The sequence below is a fragment of the Cynoglossus semilaevis genome, chromosome 9 (assembly GCF_000523025.1).
Source record: "Cynoglossus semilaevis isolate Cse_v1.0 chromosome 9, Cse_v1.0, whole genome shotgun sequence".
Taxonomy (NCBI): Eukaryota; Metazoa; Chordata; class Actinopteri; order Pleuronectiformes; family Cynoglossidae; genus Cynoglossus; species Cynoglossus semilaevis.
In genome coordinates, this window is record NC_024315.1 from 11,347,123 (window position 1) to 11,372,882 (window position 25,760).

At 40.1% G+C, this 25,760-nt stretch overlaps 3 protein-coding genes across 5 annotated transcripts in view; 1 reads left to right on the forward strand and 2 right to left on the reverse strand.

The window, feature by feature from the left end:
- LOC103383872 (calcium-binding protein 2-like) overlaps positions 1–1,740 on the reverse strand; it is a 3,559-nt gene extending 1,819 nt beyond the window's left edge. The window contains exon 1 of the mRNA XM_025058935.1: positions 938–1,740. Within this exon, the coding sequence (XP_024914703.1) occupies positions 938–1,114 (177 nt within the window). The 5' untranslated portion in view covers positions 1,115–1,740. The remainder of the gene's footprint in view (positions 1–937) is intronic.
- Positions 1,741–14,687: 12,947 nt separating this feature from the next.
- vwa11 (von Willebrand factor A domain containing 11) overlaps positions 14,688–25,760 on the forward strand; it is an 18,003-nt gene continuing 6,930 nt past the window's right edge. Inside the window, exons 1-5 of the mRNA XM_017035549.2 lie at positions 14,688–14,886; positions 24,661–24,854; positions 25,131–25,267; positions 25,380–25,524; positions 25,722–25,756. Coding sequence (XP_016891038.1) covers positions 24,666–24,854; positions 25,131–25,267; positions 25,380–25,524; positions 25,722–25,756 — 506 coding nt within the window. The 5' untranslated portion in view covers positions 14,688–14,886; positions 24,661–24,665. The remainder of the gene's footprint in view (positions 14,887–24,660; positions 24,855–25,130; positions 25,268–25,379; positions 25,525–25,721; positions 25,757–25,760) is intronic.
- LOC103383870 (prostaglandin D2 receptor 2-like) lies at positions 16,072–22,418 on the reverse strand. Of its 3 annotated transcripts, XM_025058380.1 has the most exons (3): positions 21,807–22,418; positions 19,940–19,977; positions 16,072–19,206 (listed from the first exon to the last, which is right to left on the reverse strand). In XM_025058380.1, exon 3 carries the CDS (start codon positions 19,199–19,201, stop codon positions 17,963–17,965), a length of 1,239 nt encoding a protein of 412 aa, XP_024914148.1. In that variant the 5' UTR covers positions 19,202–19,206; positions 19,940–19,977; positions 21,807–22,418; the 3' UTR covers positions 16,072–17,962. The 3 variants fall into 3 exon arrangements, with proteins under 3 accessions (XP_024914148.1, XP_024914147.1, XP_008315408.1); XM_025058379.1 differs by having other exon boundaries at positions 16,072–19,977; XM_008317186.2 differs by lacking the exon at positions 21,807–22,418 and having other exon boundaries at positions 19,940–21,014.

Here is a 25,760-nt window from a genome sequence, read left to right on the forward strand (position 1 = left end):
CAATGCCGACCCAGATAGAAGTAGACTAGAGAGAGATTGAAAATATTGGCAGGAGGATTACAGCAGTAAATTGTATTACAAATCAGTAACACACACACACACACACTCACACAAAATTGCTGCTGTTTGTGTGTGTTTAATACGACACGACTGTACCACACTTGTGTTGTGCTTTTTTTTTTTAGAAAGGAACTGTCTTGATTTATACAACATCAGGAGTGGTAGAGAAGTATGTGAGGGTGGTGCTCATCAAGCACGAGGTCAACTTGACTGTGTTGAGGCGTGCAATCAGAGAGTCAGATAGGTGCAGGGTGAGAGTGGCTTTAGTCATGGACTCAGAAGACAGACCTCCACGTTATACGTCCAACACTGTCAACTTACGCTAATGCTGTTTGGTACTGAACATGAGACCGTTACACATACATCAAACAAACGTCAGGCAGGATGCTGCACAGCTTCGCCTACTGGCAGTGAGACTTGTCAATAGACCATGCGCCCCACCGTCAGGCAGGATGCTGCACAGCTTCGCCTACCCCCCAGTTCAAATACCGATATCAGTCCGATACCTTATTTTCTTCTCCTGCCTGCTGCAGGCTACTGTTGCTGAGGTGATGGTGTCACTGTTGACGGCATGTCCCACAAAGTTAAGTTGAAGATTTGGGCTTAGGTATTGGATCAGACGGGCTATATTTGATTTTCTAAAGATCAATCCTGAAATTTAGACCAATATCGGTCGGATACCGACCCTGACTATCAGATCTAGCCGTCCCTGGTATCAAAGCAACTACCTCCATGGGTCTACAAAAATTATATTTTGGCAAAATGCTCACTTAGCTACACTAGTGAGCATTTTGCCAAATATGACAAAGAAATCCTGAGTGTGTGTGTGTGTATGTGTGTGTGTGTGTGTGTGTGTGTTAAACAAAGATATACATACAAGCTGGCTCTTCACGAAGCCCTGTCTAAGGAAGATACACGCCGGACCCACTATGTTGTGCAGCATGTTGCAGTTCTTAACCAGAGCACAGAGAGGTTCACCGAACTCCTGCTCTTTCTTTTCTCCGTCCTCGTCTCTTGCGTCCACTTGTCCGACTTTACCCCGGTCCCTCTGCATCGTGGCGACCGCGTGGGCACTTGTTTTTTCTACAGCCGACACCCCCTTCGTGCGGGAGGACCAACCGTGATAGGAAACAATTAAGAGTTTTAATTCCAATGACGGCAAACAAATATTTGAACAATGAAATATGTTACGTCTCTAGGAGTTCTATTAGAACACAAATTCTGACTACAAACCACATTGTCTCCAATACCTGGTCTCCAGTAGAAGCAGGTGTCATTTTCTCTTACCTTTTTCCTTTGATTGTACTTCCTAGAAACCTTGTTGATGTTTCCCATCACCTTGCCCTCCGTCCTACCAGCCCCCCTCCCTCTGCCGTGAGCCAGTCCCTCCACGATTCTCCTGTTTAAATCTCAAACGATGTAAAACTATATCCTGCACGTCCCATTATGCACTATGTCATCCACTAAAGCAAACACAAATGATTCCATCCTGCACCACCACCACCACCAGGACTACAGAGCCAAAACTCCATCCTGTGATCCAGTATCCTATTGGTCCCTTTTAGTGATGAAGTAGACAAATGAGTTTCCATGAAATCCTAAGCTCTTTTAGCTCAACGCGGGCTGCCATGATGAGATTTAACAAAAATGCGATATTAAGTAAAGGAGGTCTGGGAATCAATAGAGCAGGACATATCTGGACTAATAACCCCCCAAACCCCCCCCCCCCCCCCCCCCCCTCCCCCTCTCTCCCAACACTGAACAAGGCAGCCAGTCCATTCTCACCAATCAAAAGAACCAGAATCCTAAACCTCAGACATATATCTGTGAAACACACACACACGAGCTGGTCCAAATTCAAGGGATCAAAAAAGGTTGTGTGTTTCTGTGTGTATTTGTGAATCTGAATCTGTGTGTATGTATGTGTGTGTGTGTGTGTGTATATGTTGGGTTGAGAGGGAGAGTAGTTCGACTGTTTAATCCCCATCATTTCAGATTAGAGACACGCCGATGCTGATACAATCTGAAAGAAAAACATGAGTCGCTCCACACCACACTACGAGTGACATTTAAAAAACGATATTCAGAAAATGTTCTATCAGTTTCGATGTTTCTACAGGTTCTCAGTAAAGGCATTTTCCATATTTCCCCAAACAAATAGGCCCTGCTTTATGTAAAGTAATAATACTTTAATGTGTAATATATTGTTAAAATGTCCTCTAAATAATATTATTCCAGCTGAATTCCTGCAACCCTGCATATTTAAATGTATTTTTCATAAAAAATCTTTGGGTTTTTACCAGAAGGGGGCTGCAAAGGAAGCAGTATAGAAAATAAAATGCATTTTAAAAATTGATCAAAATTATGTTTTAAAAAGTGCAAGAACAACAAACAGCAACGCATGCGAATAAAGTCAATATTCTCCAGATAAAAATCAATAAAAATGATGAATTATGCATGGAAGGTCAACGTCTGTGCAAATTGAAACAGGCGATTCGTTGAAAATGTACAGGCCTGTAACTCTTCTGTACAACCAGCAGATGTCCTTCTCATGCTCCAGTAAAAAAGAGAACGTCTGCAGAAATGAATTTTTTTTTTATGCAAACAGGGAGAGCCTCAAACTCTGGCCCAGGGCCCACCTCTGGCTCACAAAGTCCTTGTGTTTTAAGTCATGTATTTATAATATACAAAAAAGTTTACTGTTAACATGTAAACACACAGGCTGTTTTAGAAATTGTACTGTATGCATACAATACAAAACATACTGTATTCTCTAGTACCAGCTCAGAGTACTTGAAATAAATAAAACAAAAGATGATCTTGACAACTGGAGCTCAATCACACCACACACTAAGACAGAATGACCACACAGTGACCTCCTCTGGATAAATCCACCTGCTCTGAAGGATTTGAACCCACAGTGACTGTTCTGTTATATAATGGTACAGCGTGTGCCCTTAGTCCACTGGCCCAGATGGACACCAATCAGATCAGCGGACAGCAGTCCTACCACAGGCTGTCTTTGACTTTTCTTCTCTTCTTTCATAGGGACACACTTTATAATGGAAATGCAGTTTTTTGCACTGCCGTAATCAACACCTTCATGTGCACAAATGGAAATGTAGGAATGAAAGAACAGGGAGAACCTGAAACCATCAGACGGGACGTTTGACAACAGGCTTGTAACAACACGATAAAGAAAACAGGGCGGTCGAATTATTGAAACTCAAACAGTTTGAGGGTTTGGGTGAGGACTTGTGTTATTATAATGACTATGTTGAAGTAGTGTGGGAATTCCAAGTAAATCCTAGAAATAAGGTGCAAAGAATTTTTTTAAAAAACAAGTGTTCAACAACAGAGCATGTAGCTTACCGCCCTGCACCTGCGGGGGTGCTATAGAGTTGTTTTTAACACTAGGGCCAGTTGCTCGATGCTGCGCTTAAAAGCCAATTGCCCCTCTCTCCCCTGCCCCCCTTTGGCCCGCACTCACATTACCGTAAAGGCAAGCTAGCCCAAAGGCCCAGCTGCCTCCGACACGTAAGTCAGTGACTGTTGGTTATACGAGGTTAGCCACACAGTCGACAGCAAGTCTGACAACAGCGGCTGCGACAGCTGCTTGGTGATCTTCAAAACAGATAGCCCTGATTAAATCAAGGACTCAAGGTTCTTTTTTTATTGTCATTGCAACACATGTTAGACATGGAATGAACAAAATACGTTTCTCTGGTCCCGGATCGAGTACAGGTGACAGAGGGGAAGAGTTTAATATAGTGCAGGTTGAAGAAAGAGGAAAGGGTTGATTGTGCAATGAATTAAAGACAAGAACAACAACACTGTTGAGCAACATAAGTGGGGAAGTTGTGAGTCAATGTGCAAGCCACAAAATGTGAACTGTTTGTAGGGTGGTTATGAGGGGGTTCACCGGAGTTCAACAGTCTCACAGCTTCAGGGAAGAGGCTGTTCCTCAGTCTGGTGGTCCTGCCTTTGATGCTCCGTAGCCGTCTTCCTGAGAGGAGGCGGACAAACAGAGCACACAACCAAATGTGTCCTCTGCATTTTACTCACCACTAAAGTGAGCAGGAGCAGGTGTGTGGGGATGGTGCCATGCTCAGAGGTAACTTGGCAGCCGGTGGACTCGGTGAAACTGAAACCTTCCAGACTCAAGTCTGCTTCCTTAACCACCAAGCCACCACTGCCCCAAACCACACATGAGTGTAAGTTTGGCACCATTGGTCCAACACTTTAAACTGTGCTTTAAACCCCCCACCACCCAGTGTCTGGGTGCGTAATTTTTCTAGACCTTGAGTTAGGGAACCTCTGCAAGTATATACCTGTTGTTGAGAATGTAATAAAAATACTACAAGTTCTCTAACGTACAGTTAGAAGGCCACTAGAGGCACACCTAATGACAAATACTGCATACCACAGGACCAAGCACCAGTTGATTAGCACCAGTAAACATGGGTCACTTGAACTGAGCAGAAATGTTTCCATATGTCAATAAAAAAAAAAACCAAAAAATCACAAAAAATATGGTTAAATTAGTCTCAACATGTCTCTGTCATTGGTGTGGAACCACAGGGTTCACCTCCTGGGCAAAATCGAATCCCGGTTAGGGCGGTTGGTACCTTCCAGTGGACTCACCACCTGCAGGAAGGTTCAGGGGAGTTGGTACGGTGCAGTGAGATTTGGGTGACGGTCATGGAGACTGCTGCCCCCTGACCCGGTAACGGATAAGCGGTTGAGGAACAAAAAACTGACTCAGTGAGGTGTAGACACGGCGAGTATAAGTATTTGAATATCAGCGTATTGATCCGTATTGATCTCGATACCTCTGATATTGATACTTTGGTACATTGGATATTTTGGTACATCCACTTAGTCTCCATGTAACTGCCCGTCTACATCTCCTTAAACTGTTTAATACTGTATGAGATTAAAAATGATCAACTGCATCAGTGATCATCAACTGAACAAATCCGGCCCTGCAACTGGATTGTAAAATGTAATTTAATTAATTTATTTTTTTCATTTTATTTGAGTGTCCAGCCCCCCGAGGTGTCTGTCCTGAAAACTTATGCACCTCTAGATCCTAAGCGACACATTTCCAGGTCAGTGACGAGCCTTGTCGCTGTCAGGGGAATCCATCTGTAGGAGTCTTTAGTGTTCTGTTGGGCCGGGGTAGAAAGCAGTAGTTTGCCCAGGTCAGCTCTACAGCATTACTTCATCAATATAAACTGTACTCTGATGTGGAAGAAGTGAAACCATTCCACGCTAGAGTGGTGTTTTGGACCAAGATCTGTTTGGGAGATAAAAGGTCTGGTTTTTCTTGTTGTTGTTCTGACTGTTTCAAGTAAACACGCTGCAGTCAGGAACAAATCATTAACAACAATTCACACAGTAGCCACATACTGTATGTCCGGCTTATTTTAATCTACCAACTTACCCAAAATAATACCTTCTGCACCTGTCTAGATTTAAAAAGAAAAACACAATTTCAAATGGCCGATAAGTCAGACTGGACATTTTTCCCAAGCCTGGGAGATTAGAGGTGCTTTGTGATGAGGAGGATGAAGGATGAAGGATGATCGGAGAGTGACAGACTGAGTGGAGCTGCGTGTGATTTCTGTCTCTTTGCAGCAGTTGATGCTGCAGTGGTTAATGGTACATCAGCTAACCTACTTTATAATCTGTCTGTAAAGCTGCTGCTGCCGCCGCCTTAATGCACCGCTCCACAGGCTCTGCCTCGAGAGAACGCAGGCAAAACTAAAGAATTTAATCTTTATAAGTGACTTTTCCGAAAATCAATTATAAGTCGAACGGGCAGAATAATAATAATAATAATAACAGCCTAAAAATCATATATTTGTTGTCACTGTGGTCAAACGCACTTGTGTCGTTGTTTTTGTACTTTCTGCTAATAAAAGTCGATTGTCCCCAAATGGACATTTTTGGAACTAGGGAAATGTATATGTAGTAAAGATGAAGAGTAATGTGAATGTTTTTATACAGATGTACTTTTTTAATAAAGGAATAAATGACCAAATTAATAAAAATCAAACAAACAATGTATATAAATTGATAAGTAAAAAAAAAGGCTCTCACTTAACTTGTGAATCTACAATCTTATGTTTACAATATGGTGAATGGGGAGTGTTTTAGTTTGTGGCCTGGAATGCAGCAGCAGGAGCCTCAACTTAGCATCGAATGGCGAGGAAATGAGAACTCCTCCCCTCTCCTTGTCCCCTGTTTCTGTTAGCCCTGGGAGTTGTCACCTGAGTTGTGAAAGCAGGCACAAACTTGTCACCTGACACACCTTTAATGTTGAAATCCTCAGATCGATTCTGCAGATCAGCAGTCAAAACGCTGTTGATACAGATTACGATGGGTTGAAAAGTCATTTTCCCTTGTCTCCTTTCAGGGACAACATGTCCTCACAGGCTCGACTGGAGCTCTGAATTACACAAACCCCCCCACGCGCCACACGCCTCGAGGAATACGTTGCTCAATACACTGCTACAAATATATTCACTACTATATATATATGTATATATGTATATATACATATATATATACATATATATGTATTCCACACGCCTCAAGAAATACGTTGCTCAATAGACTGCTACAAATATATATATGCATATATATATTTGTAGCAGTGTATTGAGCAACATATTCCTCGAGGCGTGTGCTAAAAGAATGATATATATCATTCTTTTGAGAATGATATATATGATATATATATGATATATATCATTCTTTTAGCACCAGGGTTTGAACAATAGACCTTCTCTTATAATTATAATATATATTTTATATATAATTTCTGCACAGAAAACTTTTTTTTTTCTCACTGTTATTCCTGTGAACTGGTGTCGGTTAAAAAGAAAAACCAATTGCTTTAGTCTGCATTAGCCCGACCTAATTACCCAACGTTAATTCCTCTTACAGCAACATGCCATCCCTGAGTTGAGTAAGTTTTTAACACATTGTTCTGACCAAATACGGTCACATGTCCCCTCCACTGAATGTTCAGCTGCGACCACAAGGCACACGTCAATTGTTTACTTTGAAAGTCCGAATATTAAATTGCAATATTACTGTAAGACGTTAACAGTTTTAGAAATGAAATTATTAATAATCAGTAATTATTAATTTATTATTATTTAATTATTATTTGTCCAGAATTAGTTTTTCTTCACAGAAGCAAAAATAGTTGGCTGTAGGTCAATATAGAAATAAAAACATATTAAATCAGTGTTATTTTTTTCACCTTCCTTCTTATCATGTGATAACATCTCAGAGTTGACCTAACAACCCTCTCTTCACTGTGATGCCTCTCTCTAACTGGCTCGACTCCCGTCCTCCTGCTGTTTCCAGCTCTAATCTCTCCTTCACTTTCTAACATCATCCTCTGTCAATCTCTCTGCTGCCGAGTGAAAGCATGAATAATCATCAGCGGATAAAAATAACATCCCGGTCGAACTGTTCAGTAAACATGTCATGGTTGTGAACTGACTCACCAGTAATACTAAACCAGTACAGTCAGCTTCCCAAATGTTGGATTTCACCATCTTCTTGGTAATTCTTATGAATAGATGACTCATAACTGATGCAATAGATGGAGTGATTGACATATAATTTTTTAGAAAAAATAAACATAAAAATAATTATGAAGCTTGTGCTCATTTGCAATGATTGTGAAATAATTAATAAAATAGCCATTATTACTCATTCAGGACTTTCAGGTCTTTCCTAACACATTATAATGATGCTCTGTTAGTTTGCTATGTTGTCTTCAGTTATGCAGATAATATTTTGTCTGAATAACCATATTGATATGATGTTGTTTTTGTCAATTACGTTGCCACATTGTTATTCCTAACACCATTTGTGGTTGGTGTTAGGAATAACAATATACCAAGTCACTTTCACTTTTCTGTTTAAACCACGTCTCTTACTTCGGTTTGACCTCAAGGGCTGTGATGCTCAGAGGTGAGATGAATTGGGAGGAGTTAACATTGTGAACCTTTGTTCTTTGTGATGAAAACAGCAGCGATGTTGAAACAGGAAGTTTCACATACATTGTACACACGCCTTAGATGAACCACACACTTGGAGCCTTCCAACACCTGGGGCTGCTGCATGCCAACCTGGACCACTGATCAAGTCCTGACAGATACGGTGATACAACTGCCAGACATTTTTTACACAACTGCTAGCACATGCACATGGTGCACCTGTGTATAACTTTGATGCACAATAGGTGATAAATCTATTAATAGCGTTAGCCTAAATTTATCTGCCAGGGAGCTAAACATACAGTATGTGCTATATGTGAAATAGCCAGATTGAAATAGTACACTGTCAGACTTGGGGGTTGAATTAGCTTAAGTTAGCTTCACTAGTTTCTCTACAATCTGTTATTGGCTACACAACAAACGCCACCATGAGGACATCTAAGGTGACATGTTGCAGTATAGCAGCAGTCATCTACAGGGGACACCCTAGGTACGAGCTTCCCGAAATATGAGTATTCCATGTTACGAGTCTGCAACTATTGCAAAATTTTGCTCCTTATACAAGGAAATACAGTAGTCTCTCGCTATTTCACGGTTCATCTTTCGCGGATTCACGACTTGGTGGGTTCTTAAAAACTGTATATATAAAATATACCGTATCCCAGATTTAGATCTACAAGAGATGTCACAGGAATGGGACGACGATATGGTTCGATATCGGTCCAATATTGCAACAAAATCGACGATGTCATGACTGCCTACTCTTCGACTGGAAAAAGATCAGCCACGCAAAAAAGAGCCAGTTCTACTACTACGGATACACCTTCGGAAACCATGAAAGAGGTCCCCCAAGAAACGGCACCACCCTCTGGAGAGACGTAAAATCAATCATCAGCTGAGTAATAAAAGTCATCACCTTCCTCGTCATCATTTTACTGCGCATAAATATCATGTCACGACTTTGCGGAAATTCAGGTCTCTCGGCAGGCCTTGGAACCTATGTACCGCGATAAACGAGGGACCACTGTATCTAGCTACAAGGGCTCAACCGATCTCTCACTGCCCTTGCTCGGTCATTTCGTATGTTTCGCCCATGAAAAGGACCAACCAATTTTGCTACCTAATGAGAACACCAGTCAACTTCACTGTAACCACATGGGGATTTGGTGTAAATGCCATTCTTTATGCTATCTAACCTAGGATTGGTGACCAGGCTGGGACACTTCTGTCCAGCATACCATATTCTATTGGAAGCCTCTCATGCCCAACCCTTCCTGCCCTCCCTCCCCGGCACCTCACCGTGCCCGCCGCACTATTTAAGAAGTACTAAGTTACAGCAAGATATGTAAGCTCTGATACCCAGTTCTGGATCCTACCTGTCCATACACCGAGTCAACGATGGGTCGTAGCTTTCTTCTCTGTCCAACCTGCATCCAGAGGTCATCGGATGTTTCCTCTGCTAAGTTCAGACTCAGGGTCTTCGCTTTTGGCTTTGGAGGCCTTTTCATACTGGCTGAACTCCATCGCCTAAATGATTCAATCTTCTTCTTGATCGAACCCTAGAGAATCAACCAACAGTAAATGTCCGTTATCACGTGTCACAAAATAATGATTGGATTCCAAATGATGACTTGGAATCAATGACTCAATCACTTGAGGTTTTGCAATCAAAATTTATTTTAACATCGGTTGTCGGATTATAGAACCAGATTTTCTTAACAAATTTATGGTACATGGTAACCTAACAATGAAACGTGTAGGTTGAGGACATCGTAAACCGAGCCCCTGTACTATAGCTCTCTATATGATGCTGCTCTAGTATTTCTTTTATGAAGTTTATATCAACTTATTTTCCACTACGTGATGCTCGGCCGTTCCTCTGATTTGCTCGTTTGCAATCCTGTAAGGCTTCTGTACTTTAGGCAGAACCGTTGTGTCTAAAGCGTAGATCATAGCAGCTCTCACTACCGTGATCTCGTTTGATTTCCATAATGAAAACTATTTATCTTTGAAATATGCAACCACTGACCTTTTTTGTTAGCTTCTCCTCTGGCGCCTCCTCAGGCGATACGTTATTCACATCAGTCATGTTTTCAGTGCAGGTTTCATTCACGTCTCCTGTCCTGGGTCTCCGTCTGTCCTTCCGAGTGCAGTGTCCCTCTTGTCTACTCCTGGTCCTCTTCCTCGTCTTCCTCCTCTCAATCGTTCCCGGAGCATCTGACGCCGAAGGACAATCTGAGGCACGTCCACTACTGTAGTTGTTGTTGCCCCTCCCTCTCTCATCCAATGAATTCCTCTCATCCAACTCCTTTCATCTCTGCTCCTCGCTCAACAGCCATCATTCACATTTTTCATCCTCTGACCTGTTGCTGTAGGAATTAGTGGCTCACGTGCTCATTCACACACTTTTGCACAGATTATAATCTCACTCCATCCTGAAATCTATGCATTTCTGTCTCCCTCTTCACTCTTATTTCAAGTACAAAAAACTATGAGAATTGCTGTTATGATGAATTATTTACACATATTTTGTCCAGCAGGGTTTTTTTTTCTTCATGCTGTGACATCACCTGTAATCCTGTTCATATATTTCACCCTCCCATCACTCTGTTCCTCTTTGTCCTTTATTCTCCGGCTTTCTCTCTGTACTCATCTATTCTGACGCTGATGGTGGCTTGTCCTAAATCCTCTTTACTTAAAAGTATTGTTTATTTCACTTACCATATGGCAGCTAAGGTCCACAGTCTGGCCCTGGCCCTGAACCTGGGTAAAAAGTTGAATTTATAGTTCATGTTATTTTTGATCATTTCCATTTTGGTAATGGACCATTGATCTTGCAGTTTTAGGGGTCATTTTTTAATGAAGTAAGTTATACAATATGCAACTTTCAGAATATCTAGGGATGTCTGATAATGTTGGCGATCAATATTATCGGACAGATATTAGCATATTTATGTAATGGCTGTAAGAATCGTTATTGATTTTTTTTTTAAATGTTTTTCTGATGATGCAATACCTGTGATAGTATATGTAATAGTTTTGGGCTAAAACTACTTCCCTGCTGTATTGTTATTGGTTAATATTGATAGTGGGAAATAAGGGTTATATTGTGAAGTGAAAAGTTAATATCGGACATCCCTAAGAATAACTTTCAGTTCCCTCCTGTTTTCTTTCATGTTTTCTTTAACTTTCAGTTCCCTCCTGTTTTCTTTCTTTTATCTGACACAAAGGCCACTGAGGTACTCGAAGCAATAGAATTACAAGTACTAAAAGTATTTGTGATTTAGTAAATTCCAGTTAGTTCTGCACTTGTGTTGTGTTTTACAGTTACAGATTAACAGTGGGGTATTTAAGTAATATAAAATCTGTGCCCTATATATAAAAAAAAAAAACATGGTTTCAGACGCCCCCTCATTTGATCTAATGCTGCATGTATGTGAACAGACGGTGTGTGCGAATTTTACGTCGATGTGAAACTCTGCCCGGGGCATAGGATGTCCTTATAAGATGTTTTTCCTCAAAATGAAAAACAGGAGAGACAGGAACTGTAATGGAAAAATAATAGCGTACGAGAATTTTTGAGGTGTGATGGGTGCAGCTGGGGAAAAGGGCTACAGGGGGTCCTGGGAAAGGGGTTGTGTCCCCAAAAAAAAAAAAAAAAAAAAAAAAAATCTACTACAGCACAATCAGAAGTAAACTGAAATCTTGTAATTTTCCTACTTTTGCAACATTTTCTAATCCTTCCTCTTTATGGTCATTGGAACTTTGGCTTCCACACCTCCTTACTAATAAAGTCTCTGGCGTACGAGAAATGAAAGTGCAGCAGTAGCTGTATCGGTATTATTATTAACCATCAGTGTGTGTGTGTGTGTATATATAGTATTTACAGTATGTATTGACCAAAACAACATGAACAAACACTGCAAGCTGCATCCGATAACCACGCCTTGAAGCCTTCGATACGAGTTAAGGTCTGATCTACTGTGACCCTGTGTCATTAAGGATACTGCTTTGACAAATCACATCACCTCTGTGTTGGTTTTAGGGCAAACCTCAGAATTTTCATAAAATATGAAACATTTGAGAGGAGCTTGATTGCAATCCTTGGACGAGGCATAAAAACAGGTTGTGACCACGTGTGAAAGAAACGACCCAGAGTTTTACTGAAGGGAATTCTCTGATGGAAACACAACAAAATAATTTCCTTAAATTAAAATTTCGGTCTTATTTTCTTACATAACTTGACGCACTTTTCTGCCATGGAACAACACTTATACTTGTGCATCGAAGAGACAGGTATTTCCCGTAAGTGGCACTGTATCCTGGACTGCCAGTAGTCACTGGTCCTGTTGAGGACAAGGCTGTGACTAGTTAAAAAAAAAACGGCAAAAAAAAAACGTGTTTAAACCTATTTTATGTCACGCAGAAGTTTCTAAATATGTTGTTCTGTTCTCTATCTAAAAATAAATAAATGCTTTCCAAACGGCTCCAGCTGTATTGCGGGTAATTGTGTGTCATACTGAATATCTAGATAGATCGTCGCCTGCATGTGGCTACTTGTAGATGTAGAGCAGCTATAACTAATAAACCTGAGGGATAACTCTGGTTATAGGGTGTAACTGCAGTTGGTAAATCTTCAAACACTGCAACACTGCTCTCATGTAAACGGTTGAAATGTTAAGTGTGTGATTTATATTTCGTAGTAAAATGATAAAAAAAAAAAAAAAGGTCGTGCTGTTGTTGTTGAAGGTTGCGCAGTCCTGGATTAGGAACAGCTCGGATTAATTTAACCAGGAAGTTTCCATTGAGATCGCAGAACTCGGATAACGGAAACGTTAAGACAGATGGCTAGAAAGTAGCTAAAAGCATTAGCAGATAACAAATATAATAACAAGTAACCTAAACAGGAGTACACTCCGACCAGGTGAGCATATATACGTATTCTGAAATCAACGTCATCATTAGCATCCGCGGGTCTTTTAACATAAAAACCCGGGGAGAGATGGTAAACTGTCCGTTGTGCCAATAGATGGTACTGCCATGAGGTTGAACTTGATGTTGAGAATGGCGTGGGAGTTATATCACAGCCATTCAAAGGGTATACAATTTGGGATGACACGTCATCAGTAGTGTACCTTACACTATACACTCTTATCAAAGGCGGCTACCTAGCTACAGGGTGATCAAGCCTGAGCTTGCGTTCCAAGCACAATCATGACTGTTGCGTGGTGTTAAAGGTTCGCAGCTCGCGCAGACGCGTCCTCTACCCTGAGTTAACCCCAGAGTTGGCTGCATAACCTGTTATCTCACCTGTGGTCTCAAGTGAGAGGTGGAGTGAATGGGGATACGTGAATGGGTCCTGGTGTCCCCAGTAGGAATGGGTTCTGTAGAGCATTGTTTCCCAAAGACTGGGTCTCAAGAGATTTTTTTGGGGGGTCATCTTGCTTCATGTTTCCCAGGAGTTTACGAATAACGTCTATTGACTTGGGTCGTGAAGGTTTGCGACTTTTAAAATATGGGTCCCCCCAAAACAAGTTCGTGAAACACTGCTGTAGAGTGTTGACCATGTATATAATACAGTACCAGTACAACAAACATTGCTATTAAAATGCCATTACACTCATGCTTACAAAGTAAAGGCACAATCAATTCCCCTAAAAACCGCAACATAATCACTCCCAAATATTTTTACTCTTCCCGAGCCGAATGGAAAAAACAAACAAACAAACAAAAACAGGTGCTTTGGTCCAGAGGCCATGTCTCTGTCATTGGTGTGGAACCCCAGGGTTCACCTCCTGGGCAAGATCGAATCCTGCAGGAAGGTTCAGGGGGGTTGGTACGGTGCAGTGTGATTTGGGTGAAGACTGCTGCCCCCGCGACCCGGTAACGGATAAGTGGATGAAAATGGATGGATGGATGGATGGAAAATACAAAAAAAAAACTAGCAATCAACACCCACAAACAGAAATCGAAAGAAAACTAGAGAATCACGTAGCTATTAAAGATAGCTATACGCAAAGTGAAATGACTCCACATTCTTAACTATTTAAAACGTGTGTTTATTAAATCAATACACAAATGAACTAAAACTATAACTATTGCTATACATATGGTTAAACCCTGAGAGCCAGCTGCTGCGGCACGTCATCTGTCCATGTATGAAGGGATTGCCAGAAGGAAGGACGGCTGACAGATGAAAGTGATCCTGGTTAATCTCACACTTACACCACTTGATCCCTGCCTCTACAGTCATGAATGTTGATTTACTTGTCCTCTCTGTGTGCTTTTACTTAAGTATTATATCTGCGTGTCATATAGGATTAGCCTAAAATACACTTAGGGTTCGTGCGCGCTTGTCACCTTCAGGTGCGTGTCCACGGCCACTGCTCGTGACCTGTGAGTTTTCACAGTGGAGTTGCAGCGCTGCATCCAAAAGACAGCACTGTCTGAAGCAGTTCCTTTTTTTTTTTTTAAATTAAGTAAAAACCAGATGGTGGCTGATGTACAACAGGCCCACCCATAACTCTGATCACTGGCTACACCCCTGGCTCGCTTTTGCTTTTGTGTAACCACATTCACTCCCCCTTCCTTTAAAAATACATGCATCTCCCTGCACAGCTGCACGCGTCGTGACAGAACGGTGAGGCACTGATACACACGCAAGACCAGCGGATGATCAGGTGAAGGGTTGACAGCCGCCCCACTCTGCTAAGTTTTCTTCTTCTTCTTCTTCCAACCGCTGATTCCAACTTGTCTGGTGTGTGCTTCTTCACCAAGATCCTCAGGCCTGAACTCCCAGGAGGTGAGTATCAAAACTCTTCCGCTGGTTTGTGTTTAGTGATTTGGCTCAGTGTAATTCATGCAACCACAACACAGCGATTCTAACTTCTAACTATCCATAAACTGAAACGGATTCTAACACACGCAAAACTGCACGTGCAGTGTTGTTTCACAACAAACGTGAGTCTCTAAGTTTTTATATGAAGCTGTTAAATGAGAACCGTGTTTAAGTTAGTGTTAGATAAGATCTGATTATGTAGAAAAACTTCTGGGTCAAACTGCTTCTGGGTAAGTGCAGCGTCTAGGCCAAAATACCTGTGTGTGTCACTGATAGAGCTGTCCTTGTGGGGACATTGGTTATATACTTGTTGTGGGGACACTGTGTCCTTGTGGGGACGTTTTGCAGGGTTCCACTGAGTGGAAAGGTTTTCTGGATTTTCCAGATTTAGTGTGGAGAATACACACTATCTAGAATACAGATTGCTGTCCCATGACTGGTCCCATGTGGTGAGTGTGTGTGTGTGTGTGTGTTCAAAACATCTCCCGAAAAAAAATCACAGGGTAGTTTAAAATATTTTGACAGGCCTCCACACGTTTGTTTACTGTCTGGCTGATTTTATTAGTGTAACTGTGTCTCACCCACGAAAGGTGACAACATGTAACTTAACGGTTGAAATCAAATGAAGGTCAACTTCCAAATCTGGGTGTGGCTGCAGCCGTGAGGACTCGGTCCTTTTCTTTTATTTCACGGGTGGGCAAACAATGTGCCCTGAACCATGGATTTAGAATGAACAAGTATTTAGGTGCTTTTGAAGATTTTTGCTCCCACATTTTGGAAAACTGAAATATGAGCTGAAGTGATTTAGTGAAGGAAATAGGGAGTTTTGCCGCAACATCTGATGATAATACAAAAACGAATATATTGTCTGGAACTGTGGGTTTGGTATGTTTAAAAGCATTTCTGTTTGTATAAAAGAAACAAGAGAGGTTTGTATAAACAGCATGAACCACATGTCCTGTTTCAAACTTCTGCAGAGGCTTAAAATTGGCTGCGATCCCCAGACAGACCCTTGTGACTGATTTGACACTGTATTCATCTGTAATAAATCTTTTATTTTTTTGTCAGCTGAGATTCCTTCTTCTTCTTCTTCTTCACATAACCACTATTTAATAACCAACAAATCAAAAGATTCTGTGGACAATTTTATAGATTTGAACTTTTTATTAATGCAGCGAAGGTATAGTAAAGCAGTTGTTGCAATTTTTAAAAAAGAAAAAAATGTGGAAAAATACTTTGAACATACAGTCAAAAAACTGTTGAAAAACAATTTCTGATATATAAAAAATACACAACATTTTGGTCTCCGAAACAGGATTTAAAAAAAAAAAGCATAAAAACGGCCTAACAACGCAACTGAGGAATAGTAAAAAGTTGAATCCATCCAAACTCCATACACACCGACGTTATGTGGTGAATTAAAGGACTAATAATAATGTTAAACAGTACCATTTTGATGTTATATGCTGTAAATAAACATTAAAATATAACTAATCGAAAAGTCCTTCATTATTTTCTTTACTTCGTGGTACTTTTCTGTCGTTGTACGTGTGTCTTCATGGTAGAGTTTACAGCGGAGTTAGTATGGGCTGACAGAAAATCACTGGTGTGTGACTTGGTTCAAGTCTTCCTGCAGCATCTGTTATTCAACCCGCAACTGTTTCTCACAGCAGTACTCAGCATCTCTCCGTACTCGTTGCTGTATTTAATCCCTGATTCTGTCCACAGTGTCTTCTTGTCTTCTCTTATTTCTTTCTCATTTCGGTGGTATTACATGTCTGAACTAAAACACGACGATCAGATATCCTCAACAAGTGGAGCGTGACCCCATTGGGATCACAGAGGTACTGAAGAGGGTCGTAATTTCTTTGTGAGTCATTAGACAAATTCATATATACATGTATAAAAATAGGTGGCATCCAGTGCTTAGGGCCAAGCTTGTAACCACAGGTTTGTATCAGAGCCTTGGCACGGCATCAAAATTCTCCACGCTTCTGAGGCGCATTGCACACATGAGTTACATGCAGGAAGTTCTTTCCTTGCAGCGTTAATGTGAGTGCAAGAGTTCTTTTCATGAATAAACCATTGCTCATTTTGTCTCCACATTTACATTCGAAAGAAATGGCTCAGAGATGGAAAAGCTTTTTTGAAGACCAACATCTCACTTCTTCACTGTTGCTTTATGACAAAGTCAACTTGTGAACTTCTGTCAAATTGTGGTTTCAAAATGGCCATAGGTTTGTTCTCACTTCTGTAATTCTTTTTTTACGGGTCTGAGTAGACATTATGTTTCATGTGTAATTCACAATAAAGTAGCTTCCACTTTAACCTGCTGATGGGGGAAAAAACCCCAGAGTTGCAACACAAAGTGAAAACAAAAGTGAAAAAAGGGAGACGAGCAGGGAGGAATCAGGAAAGTCTTAAAGTATGCTGCAAGTTTTCAAAGCTTCATATGCACTTATAGGATCATATAGGGTTTTTAGATTGATATTGGAGATGTACGTTTCAACAGCTGAGCACTTCACCTGGTTTGAACAGCATTACATTTTCAAAAAAACAAAAACAAAACAACAATTCTTTCCATGCACTGGAACTTATGGAGCAGTACGTTCTATGGTTTAAATTGAAATAAAGAGCCTGGACTAAAATTGAAAATATAATCCCATCCTGATCTAAGCAGACAACCCCTTACTGCTCTCTGGTGGGCATTTTTGGCATTGAGCAGACACTGACCCTACAGCTTAATTCATTTGAACTGGGCGTTTATTACATATTTACATTGTATACATTGACAAAGACAACGCTATTCAAAGCCGACGTGTAACTAAAACTGTGCTCCATAGAGGTAGAAACCTAAAACTACCAGGTGACCACTGAATTAGAACCAGTAATCCGCCAACCACGTAGCGCTTTGTAGCGCTCTCTCTTTTGGATTCTTGTCCATGATTGGGTTGGGATCACTCTTCAATACCTTCATCGTCCAAAGGTAGGTATAAGATTTTACTGGATGTCATGTGATTGATGGGGTGGAGCCGATGCCTTACATGGGTACTTCAGGTTCGACACGCTGAAAGCTTTGCTGCCACCTGTGAGCTCTGCGGGAATTTCCGAAAGGCCGAAGCATCTCATCATCTTCCCGCACCAGTGTGTCAAACACTGCTCCGAGACTCTGACGTACTCGCACACAGAACTGTGGGCAGCTGAAGACGTACAAGATGGGATCCAGCACTGGATTCAGGAACGAGATGGTGGTAGCTATCGGAAGCCACTTCTCCACTGCATAACGAGTGGGAATGTGATAATGTGCTACCACTTCCAAGATGCAAAAAATATGATAGGGCCCCCAGCACAGGATGAACGCCGCTATCAGGAATGTCACCATTCTAATGAAGCACGGGGAAAGCTGTTTCTCATTGATCTGACTAGAGTTGATTGGAGTGTTGGAGCTCAAATTTACAGGATCGTTGGAAGCCGTCTGCTTGAAGAGAATGCTATTGATTCTGGTAGTGAGAGATGTATTTGGAGGTCTGGGATTTGGTAGAACGAAACTGGTCTGCCTTCTCCTCCTCCGGTTTCTATCCATCAGGCGGAGACTTATTTGGATGTAGCTTCCAACAATCACCCCCAAAGGGCAGAGGAAAGCCAGCAGCAGCTTGGATATAGCTGTCGCTTCCTGTCTCACCTTACAGTTTCTCTCGACCGTGGCTCGAGAGGAAGAAAGCAAAGCAAAGTTGTGGTAGCACATATTTCTCCCGTCCTTTCTCTTTATGACGGAGCGGAAGACGGTATAAGGCACCGTGTTGATTGCAGCCCATAGCCAACCGAGTGCACACAACTTCCACGCTCCAAGCACCGTACGATGTTCCTTGCTCCAAAATGGTTTGACCACCAGAATTAAGCGGTCCAGGGAAATGGCTGCCAGGAGGAAGGCTGACACGAACATGTTAGCGAAGAAGATGGATGTCTGAATCTTGCACAGTATGTCGCCAACCTCCCAGCTCTGTGACTGGTAGAGGTACAGGGTGAAGAGGGGGAGGGTCAGGGTGGCTAGGAAGTCAGAGAACGCAAGGTTGAGCACCCAAACAGAGGCTACAGTTTTGTGCTGTAGGCGGAAACCAACCATCCAGAGGATGAGAATGTTCTCTAAAATCCCAAAGCAGGAGAAAAAACCATGGACGATGACCACGACCATATTGACTTCTTTGTTGCTGGTTTCGTTGTTTTCTCTCATGTCCTTGAGAATAGAGCAGAAGTCTTCGGAGGTGCTGCCGTTCGCCATTGGTTCTTTCAAAATACAAAATAACACCTTCATATTATTGTTTGCAGATTATTTTTATGTTGTCAATTTTAAACCATAACATTCAGTATTTTATACTTATTTTATCAGTGTGTGACTTGTGACTGAGCTTTTTGTGATACATTCTCTACAATCCTTTCTGTTTCATTTTATTTAGCTTCATTAGTTACATCACATCCTCCCTTTTAGATTTCTTTTTATCTATCTTGATTTTCATTTTTCTTTAGATATGTTACTAAATGTATGGCACACAGAAGTACCGTATGTGTGATCAGTCTCTATAGACTATGTGTATTATAATATATTTTCTTTTTTTTCTGCCTTTTTAAGCGATACAGTGGTCCTTCTCCTATCTCAGTAGTTGCGTTCCCAGACCCACTGCAAAATGGGAAAAATAACCAAGTAGAGGCGAGATGGTTATTGTATTATTTATGTATTTATTTACCCTTTACGAACCTCCCCCTCACTGTTATCAACCCTCCCTAGACTGTATTACCATTTAACACAATTATATGGACAGAGTTGTAGAATGGCGACGCAGAGTGAAGTGAATGAGAGATGCTACGATGCATGAGCTAATCAGCGCGAGGAACAGAAGTGCACGCTCAATTAGCCAATAGTACACCGAGTACACTTTGTATTAGCCAATAGTGTGCTGTGCACGAAGAACCGCGATACGGAGAGGGTATGTATGTGTATTACGTGTTTTGTTTCTCCTACCTCTTCCTGTCGATGAGTGATAAACCACCACTTCCTTTCTGCAGTCAAAAAACAAAATCACACAATCAAAAATGACAGTTTCAGTTTTGAAGATTTATTCAGCAACAACACTATAAGTTCCCTAACCATGTTCTCGAGCACTAACGAGACCCCGTGACTACATGACATGATGCTGCCAGGAAATTTATACACTTGCCAGCAGCACATACAGTATCTTAAACTCCGGAAATCTACGTATCACATTTTGCACATTCATCACAGTTACCTGAAGATAAGTAACAGGTCTGTCAGACAAGATGTCCTAATGTGACCGACCACAGATTGTGATATCCGTTTTTCAGCGAACAACTGCGTACAATCTTCAGCAAAAAAAACACTTATCTTTTTAAACAATATTCTCACATCCTGCCATGGCTTGGATTACACATCATTATTACACATCATAGTGAAGATACAGGTTTTTAATCCACAATGAGATTAAATAATTAAGATACACTTCCTTTTGGGCCATGTAGTGAACGTGGTTGAATGCTCTTTATGATTTTTTTTTTCACTGAGAAACTGAATTTGTTTGTCTTACTCAAATGAAAATGTGAAACTTAGATGTCACTAAGTGCGTTAAGCGCGCAGCTGTATAGTCAACGTTAGCGTTAAGCTAATTAGTGGTAATTTGGTCGCGTGAGTCTTTTGTGTGTGTGTGTGTGTGCCCGATAAAATCGATATGAGGAATTCAAGCAAACTTTGAACTAGAAATGTCTCTTATACAAATGGAAGTTTAGTGAAAATTATGTTATGTTAATTATGAGGCCTTGAAGTTACTAGTTTGAATCCCATTGAATTTACAATACAGACTGCAAAATCGCTAGTTTTAGATCCTGTTTGATGTTGTTTTTGTAAATTATTGCCAATTTAATGAAAAAAAAAACACATGACATGGTCTTGGTAAGAGTCACTGTCAGCATTCCAATCCCATTCCTTATCTTCTCGCGTTTCCCAATAAATTGGACCTTTTGTTTTTAATCTTCGCCGTGTTCTCACATGAACACAGACATGAGTAAATGCCTTCGTGATTAAACAGTGATATGAGTTTCCTTAGACACAGACATGAGTAAATGCCTTCGTGAAAACACACAAACAAACATGATTTGTGATAGTAATGTTTCAATGCAATGTCTTTGATGGGTTTTCTTTTCTTTGTTTTGTTTTTTACTACATCAGTGGTGCATTTACGTAGCTGTCTAAGTGGTGTTTCTTTATTGGCCAGGCAATCAGCTGTGTGAACAAGAAAAACGAGTCTACCTGGTAGCATCGGCCTAATCTTAAAGTAAAGGCAGTTTCAACGTTTTATGATGAACATACAGTACTTTTTTTTTTAAACTTGGTTGTGCAACAGGACTATAACTCATTTTGATAAAACCTGTACTGTACGATTTTCATACTTTTTCCATGTGCAGTAAAACAAACGTGAGGTTGTAAAAGCTGTTCTCACTGTAGTTGTCCAATAATATCAGGAATACCCTGATAATATCTGTACACACCCAGTACATGCTTAAACAAGAATTTGGAATTTTTTAATAACAACATAGAAACCAACTAGTTCATATACAACACAATAAAATAAAAGTAGCCATCAGTACTAACATGGCAGCATTTTGTATAAAACTATATATAAATAAATCAATAGCATTTTGATGGAATTGCAATTGGGAATAATCTACAGCGCTGGTGTTGTATTTTCAGATGTTTCAACAAGATACATAAGAGCCCTCATGTAATAAAATACCTGTTTCCCAGAAATAACTCTACAGCACATGCAGAACAATGTCAACGTGCAACGTACAAAGCCGATAAAACAGGTCCAACTTACCTGAAGGTGCGGTGAAATTCACGAGGAAGAGACTCAAAGAAAAATGGAGGGATGTTTTTGTATCGTTGCTCCTGTTGTGCCCTTATTCACAAATAGCGCACTGACACTCATCGCTCCAATCCTGTCACTTTCTTCTGATTATGAAGACACCTACCTTACAACAGACACACCCATTCACCAAAAAAAGAAAACAAACACTGACATTGTCCGAATGAAAAGGAGAGCAGGAAAGCTGCAAACCTGACTGGTGAGAGACACTATGAGGAAATAGAAGAGAGGCAGGCATATGTGTGAGAAACGTTAATCTGTTAGATCAACATGCAACAGCCTGTGACATGTGTCAACTAGTTCCATCTGACGCTTCAGAGTTTGCTGTGTGTGTGTTTTCATGACGATGCGCTGTATCACCATAACTCAGACAATGATGTAGACCAGGGGTGTCAAACTCATTTTCACCAGGGGCCACATCAGCAATCCCCTTCCCCTTGAAGTGTCAGTTGTGAATGTCATTTTTACTGATTTACTTCATACAAAGAAAATCCACCATATCCATTTACTTTACATTTAAGATGATTTGGCAATATTTTAATATAAACAGCATTCAGACTCTGATAGAATAGAGTCTAAAAGAAGTTTTATTTTGAAAAATATATATATAATATAATATTGATCCTTCAATGCTCAGCACCTTGGGACCAAAAAACTACTCCATAACAGACTAATACCAGTTTCTGCAATTGATTATTATTTATTCAAACTAAAAATATTGTTAATTGCTGTGTAATAAAAAAAAACGTAATTAACGTAACGTAATTTCATAGGTTAAGTATCTCTGCTGTGTGGACTTTACTAAATGCTTTTTAAGCTCTCGCAGGCCACACAAAATGGCTTGGCGGGCCGTATTTGGCCCCCGGGCCTTGAGTTTGACACGTATCACATAAACAATTTGCCGGCATCTGTGTCACTAATCGGTCATGATAACCTTTCATTTTTCATTAATGTCAACAAAGTCTTAAACAGTGGTGTAGTAACAAGTTACATTTACTCCGTTACATTTACTTGAGTAAGTTTTTCAAACAAAATAATTCTGGGAGTTTTAAATCACTGTACTTTTTACTTTTACTCGAGTAGATTTATGAAGAAACTATATTTAATTTGTATGTACCATATTTCATTGATTTGAATTTTTTATTGAAGTACTTGAATTTACCTAAACATTATTTTATTTTAACTTATTAATTAAACATAAATCATTGTTAATTAATTTGGAAGTTTTTATTTTATTATTTTATTGATAGGATAAACTCTCCTCTCTGTAATTTTGTCTATCTGATTGAATGTTCATTAAAAATAAATCAGCTGTTACTCAACAGTAACTCAGTACTTGAGTAGTTTTTTGACCAAGTACTTTTTTTACTCTTACGCAAGTAATTATTTGGATGACTACCTTTTACTTCTACTTGAGTAATATTATTCTGAAGTAACAGTACTTTTACTTGAGTACAATTATTGGCTACCGTACCCACCTATAGTCTCGAAATATTTTTTGTCACAATTACATGACATCGGCACTACCCTTTAACACTTCTTCAGAAAGTAATCTGTAAAACAGGAATATTTCAGATAAGCCTTGATGATAGTGTTGATCTCCAATGGCGGACCAGTTCTATGATGACAAGCTGCCTCACCTTTATGAGGGAGACACCTGAAGCATATTTAGGTGCATGACAGATGACAGAATGGCAGTAAAAAGGGGAGCATCACTCGCACTTTGACATTCACTTACTGTTACTCTTACGTATAGGTGCGTCAGGTTTGTTCACACACACACATTAAGTAACAACACAAGACCCCGCCCACCATGAGTGTGGTCCTACATATGTAGAGGATAGAGGTACGCTGAAGTTCTGTTTCACTGGAGTCGACAGAGTAGAGGATCATCAAGGTACTGTAGGGCTTTCCTTTAAATGTACTTTGTTACTAGGATAACTTCTGATAATTTATTAGACCAAAAAAATTGTTAGTAGTATTTGTAAGACATTTAAAGACCGACTTCCTTTGTTTAAATATTTCTGAAAATGAAATATTTAAACAAAACATTTTGTCATACCCCAAATCAAATTTTGTATTTATTTTTTTTCTTACAGGGGAAAAGTGACAACATTGTGACATTTTAAGATTTATATATATATATATATAGTCGAATGTTAAAGATATTCATTATATTCATGAAAAATTGAAATGCAAATTTTTAAATTAGTAATAGATATTCATATACTTAGAAATAAATATATGAATGTTAATATATAATTTTAAAATATATGAAAGTATGTAAAATACATTTTTATACTTTGTTTTTATTTGTTGTAATAGCTACTATTAAATCTCTATTAGCAAATAATAATAATAATAATAATAATAATAATAATAAAACAGTTTTCCCTCTAATCCAACCTAATCTCTTAAATCCAAAGATGTAAACAAATATGTGCTGGCATATCATATGTTCAACTGCCTAAAATTCATTGATTAATTTAAAATTGAAATGTTGTTCTTTTCGGGGTTTTTTTTTCATTTTATTTCTATACTCATTGCTCAGTGGTTTGTGGAGTCACAAACACAGAGGCTTTTCGTTCAAGTATTGGTGTTGTGCAAACTGTTACTGGAAAAAGTGCTTCGAGTGCAACAAATGTCTTGTTTGAGTGAACTTTATCTTTGGTTCTTTCAGCATGTGTGTTTTAGAAAAATAAGTCAAGAAAAGCAATAAATCACTTATCCATCATCAGTATATAACCACACTTCTTCGAACATAATCACTAATCTCGATGGATTTTGGGTGTGTTTGGTTTTTCAGATAAAATGATGGCTCCAGTGCTGGGCTTGGCCTTGTTGGGCTTGGCCCTTATCACAACCCCCTCTGTGGCCTTTGTCCCCATCGGTGCTGGGATTTCAAATCACGTTAGCATTACAGGAACAGCCTTGCTGCAAAAAGTAGCAGAGGCTTGTAAGGCAGTTGCTCAACAGAACGGTTACGACTTCATAACCACTGTAAGTATCCGATGATGAAAAAAGACCAGACACGCACACAAAGATTGATAGATGAGTCACACCACCAAATAGACACAGACCTGTTTAGCTGAACACAAGGCCTAGTTTTGCAGCAATTAAAGAAATACACACAGGGAAAAAGGAGATTTTAATTGTTCTCACTATTGCATAAAAAAAACAAAAACAAACAAACAGTGAACAACCCAAGCTGTAGTTCTGGTTGTTACCAGTCTGAGAGGTGTCGATCCTAACGTGAACCTTCTTCACTGCCCACAGGGTAGCTCTCCCGAGGAGCTAGTCCAGGCCTGTCTTGGACCTACAGCAACAGGACAGGTGTCAGGCGCAAAGTTCCATACTGCTCTTCAACAAATCTACACCCAGAATGGACTGGTGGACAAAGACTTTGTCAACAGGTTGGCGGAACGTCAAAACACTATAAATTGTTGTTATTGAAAAAGTGAGACAATGATGGAGTAGAGTGAATTATAAAGTAACTGTCTGCTACCATTTGGGAAATTCCAAAAGTGATCCACATCACTTCAACTCCGAGACCTTCCTGGAGGGGCGTGCCCTGATCACGGAGGGCATGGCGTCCATCAAAGCCAACGTTCGCCATCAGCACTTCCAGGCTGCCAGAGAAACACTGGGCAGAGTTCTTCACACACTGCAGGTGACGAGGCCGAGCAAATTCTGTTGATAGTTCACACCTTTTGCTCTACGTGTAAAGATGTGGTGTTAAGACAATAACGCGAAGAGATAAACTGTTAGGACAACAGACGTTGATTATACATAGTCTCATACACGTTCAAACATGAATAAAAATCAAATCAATCAATCAATCATCAATCCGTTTTTCTGCATTTTCAGGACTTTTACAGCCACAGTAACTGGGTGGAGCTGGGAAAC

Coding starts and splice junctions, on each gene's coding strand:
- LOC103383870 (XM_025058379.1), bottom strand. CDS start 19,234: ATGAAGGTGTTATTTTGTATTTTGAAAGAACCAATGGCGAACGGCAGC.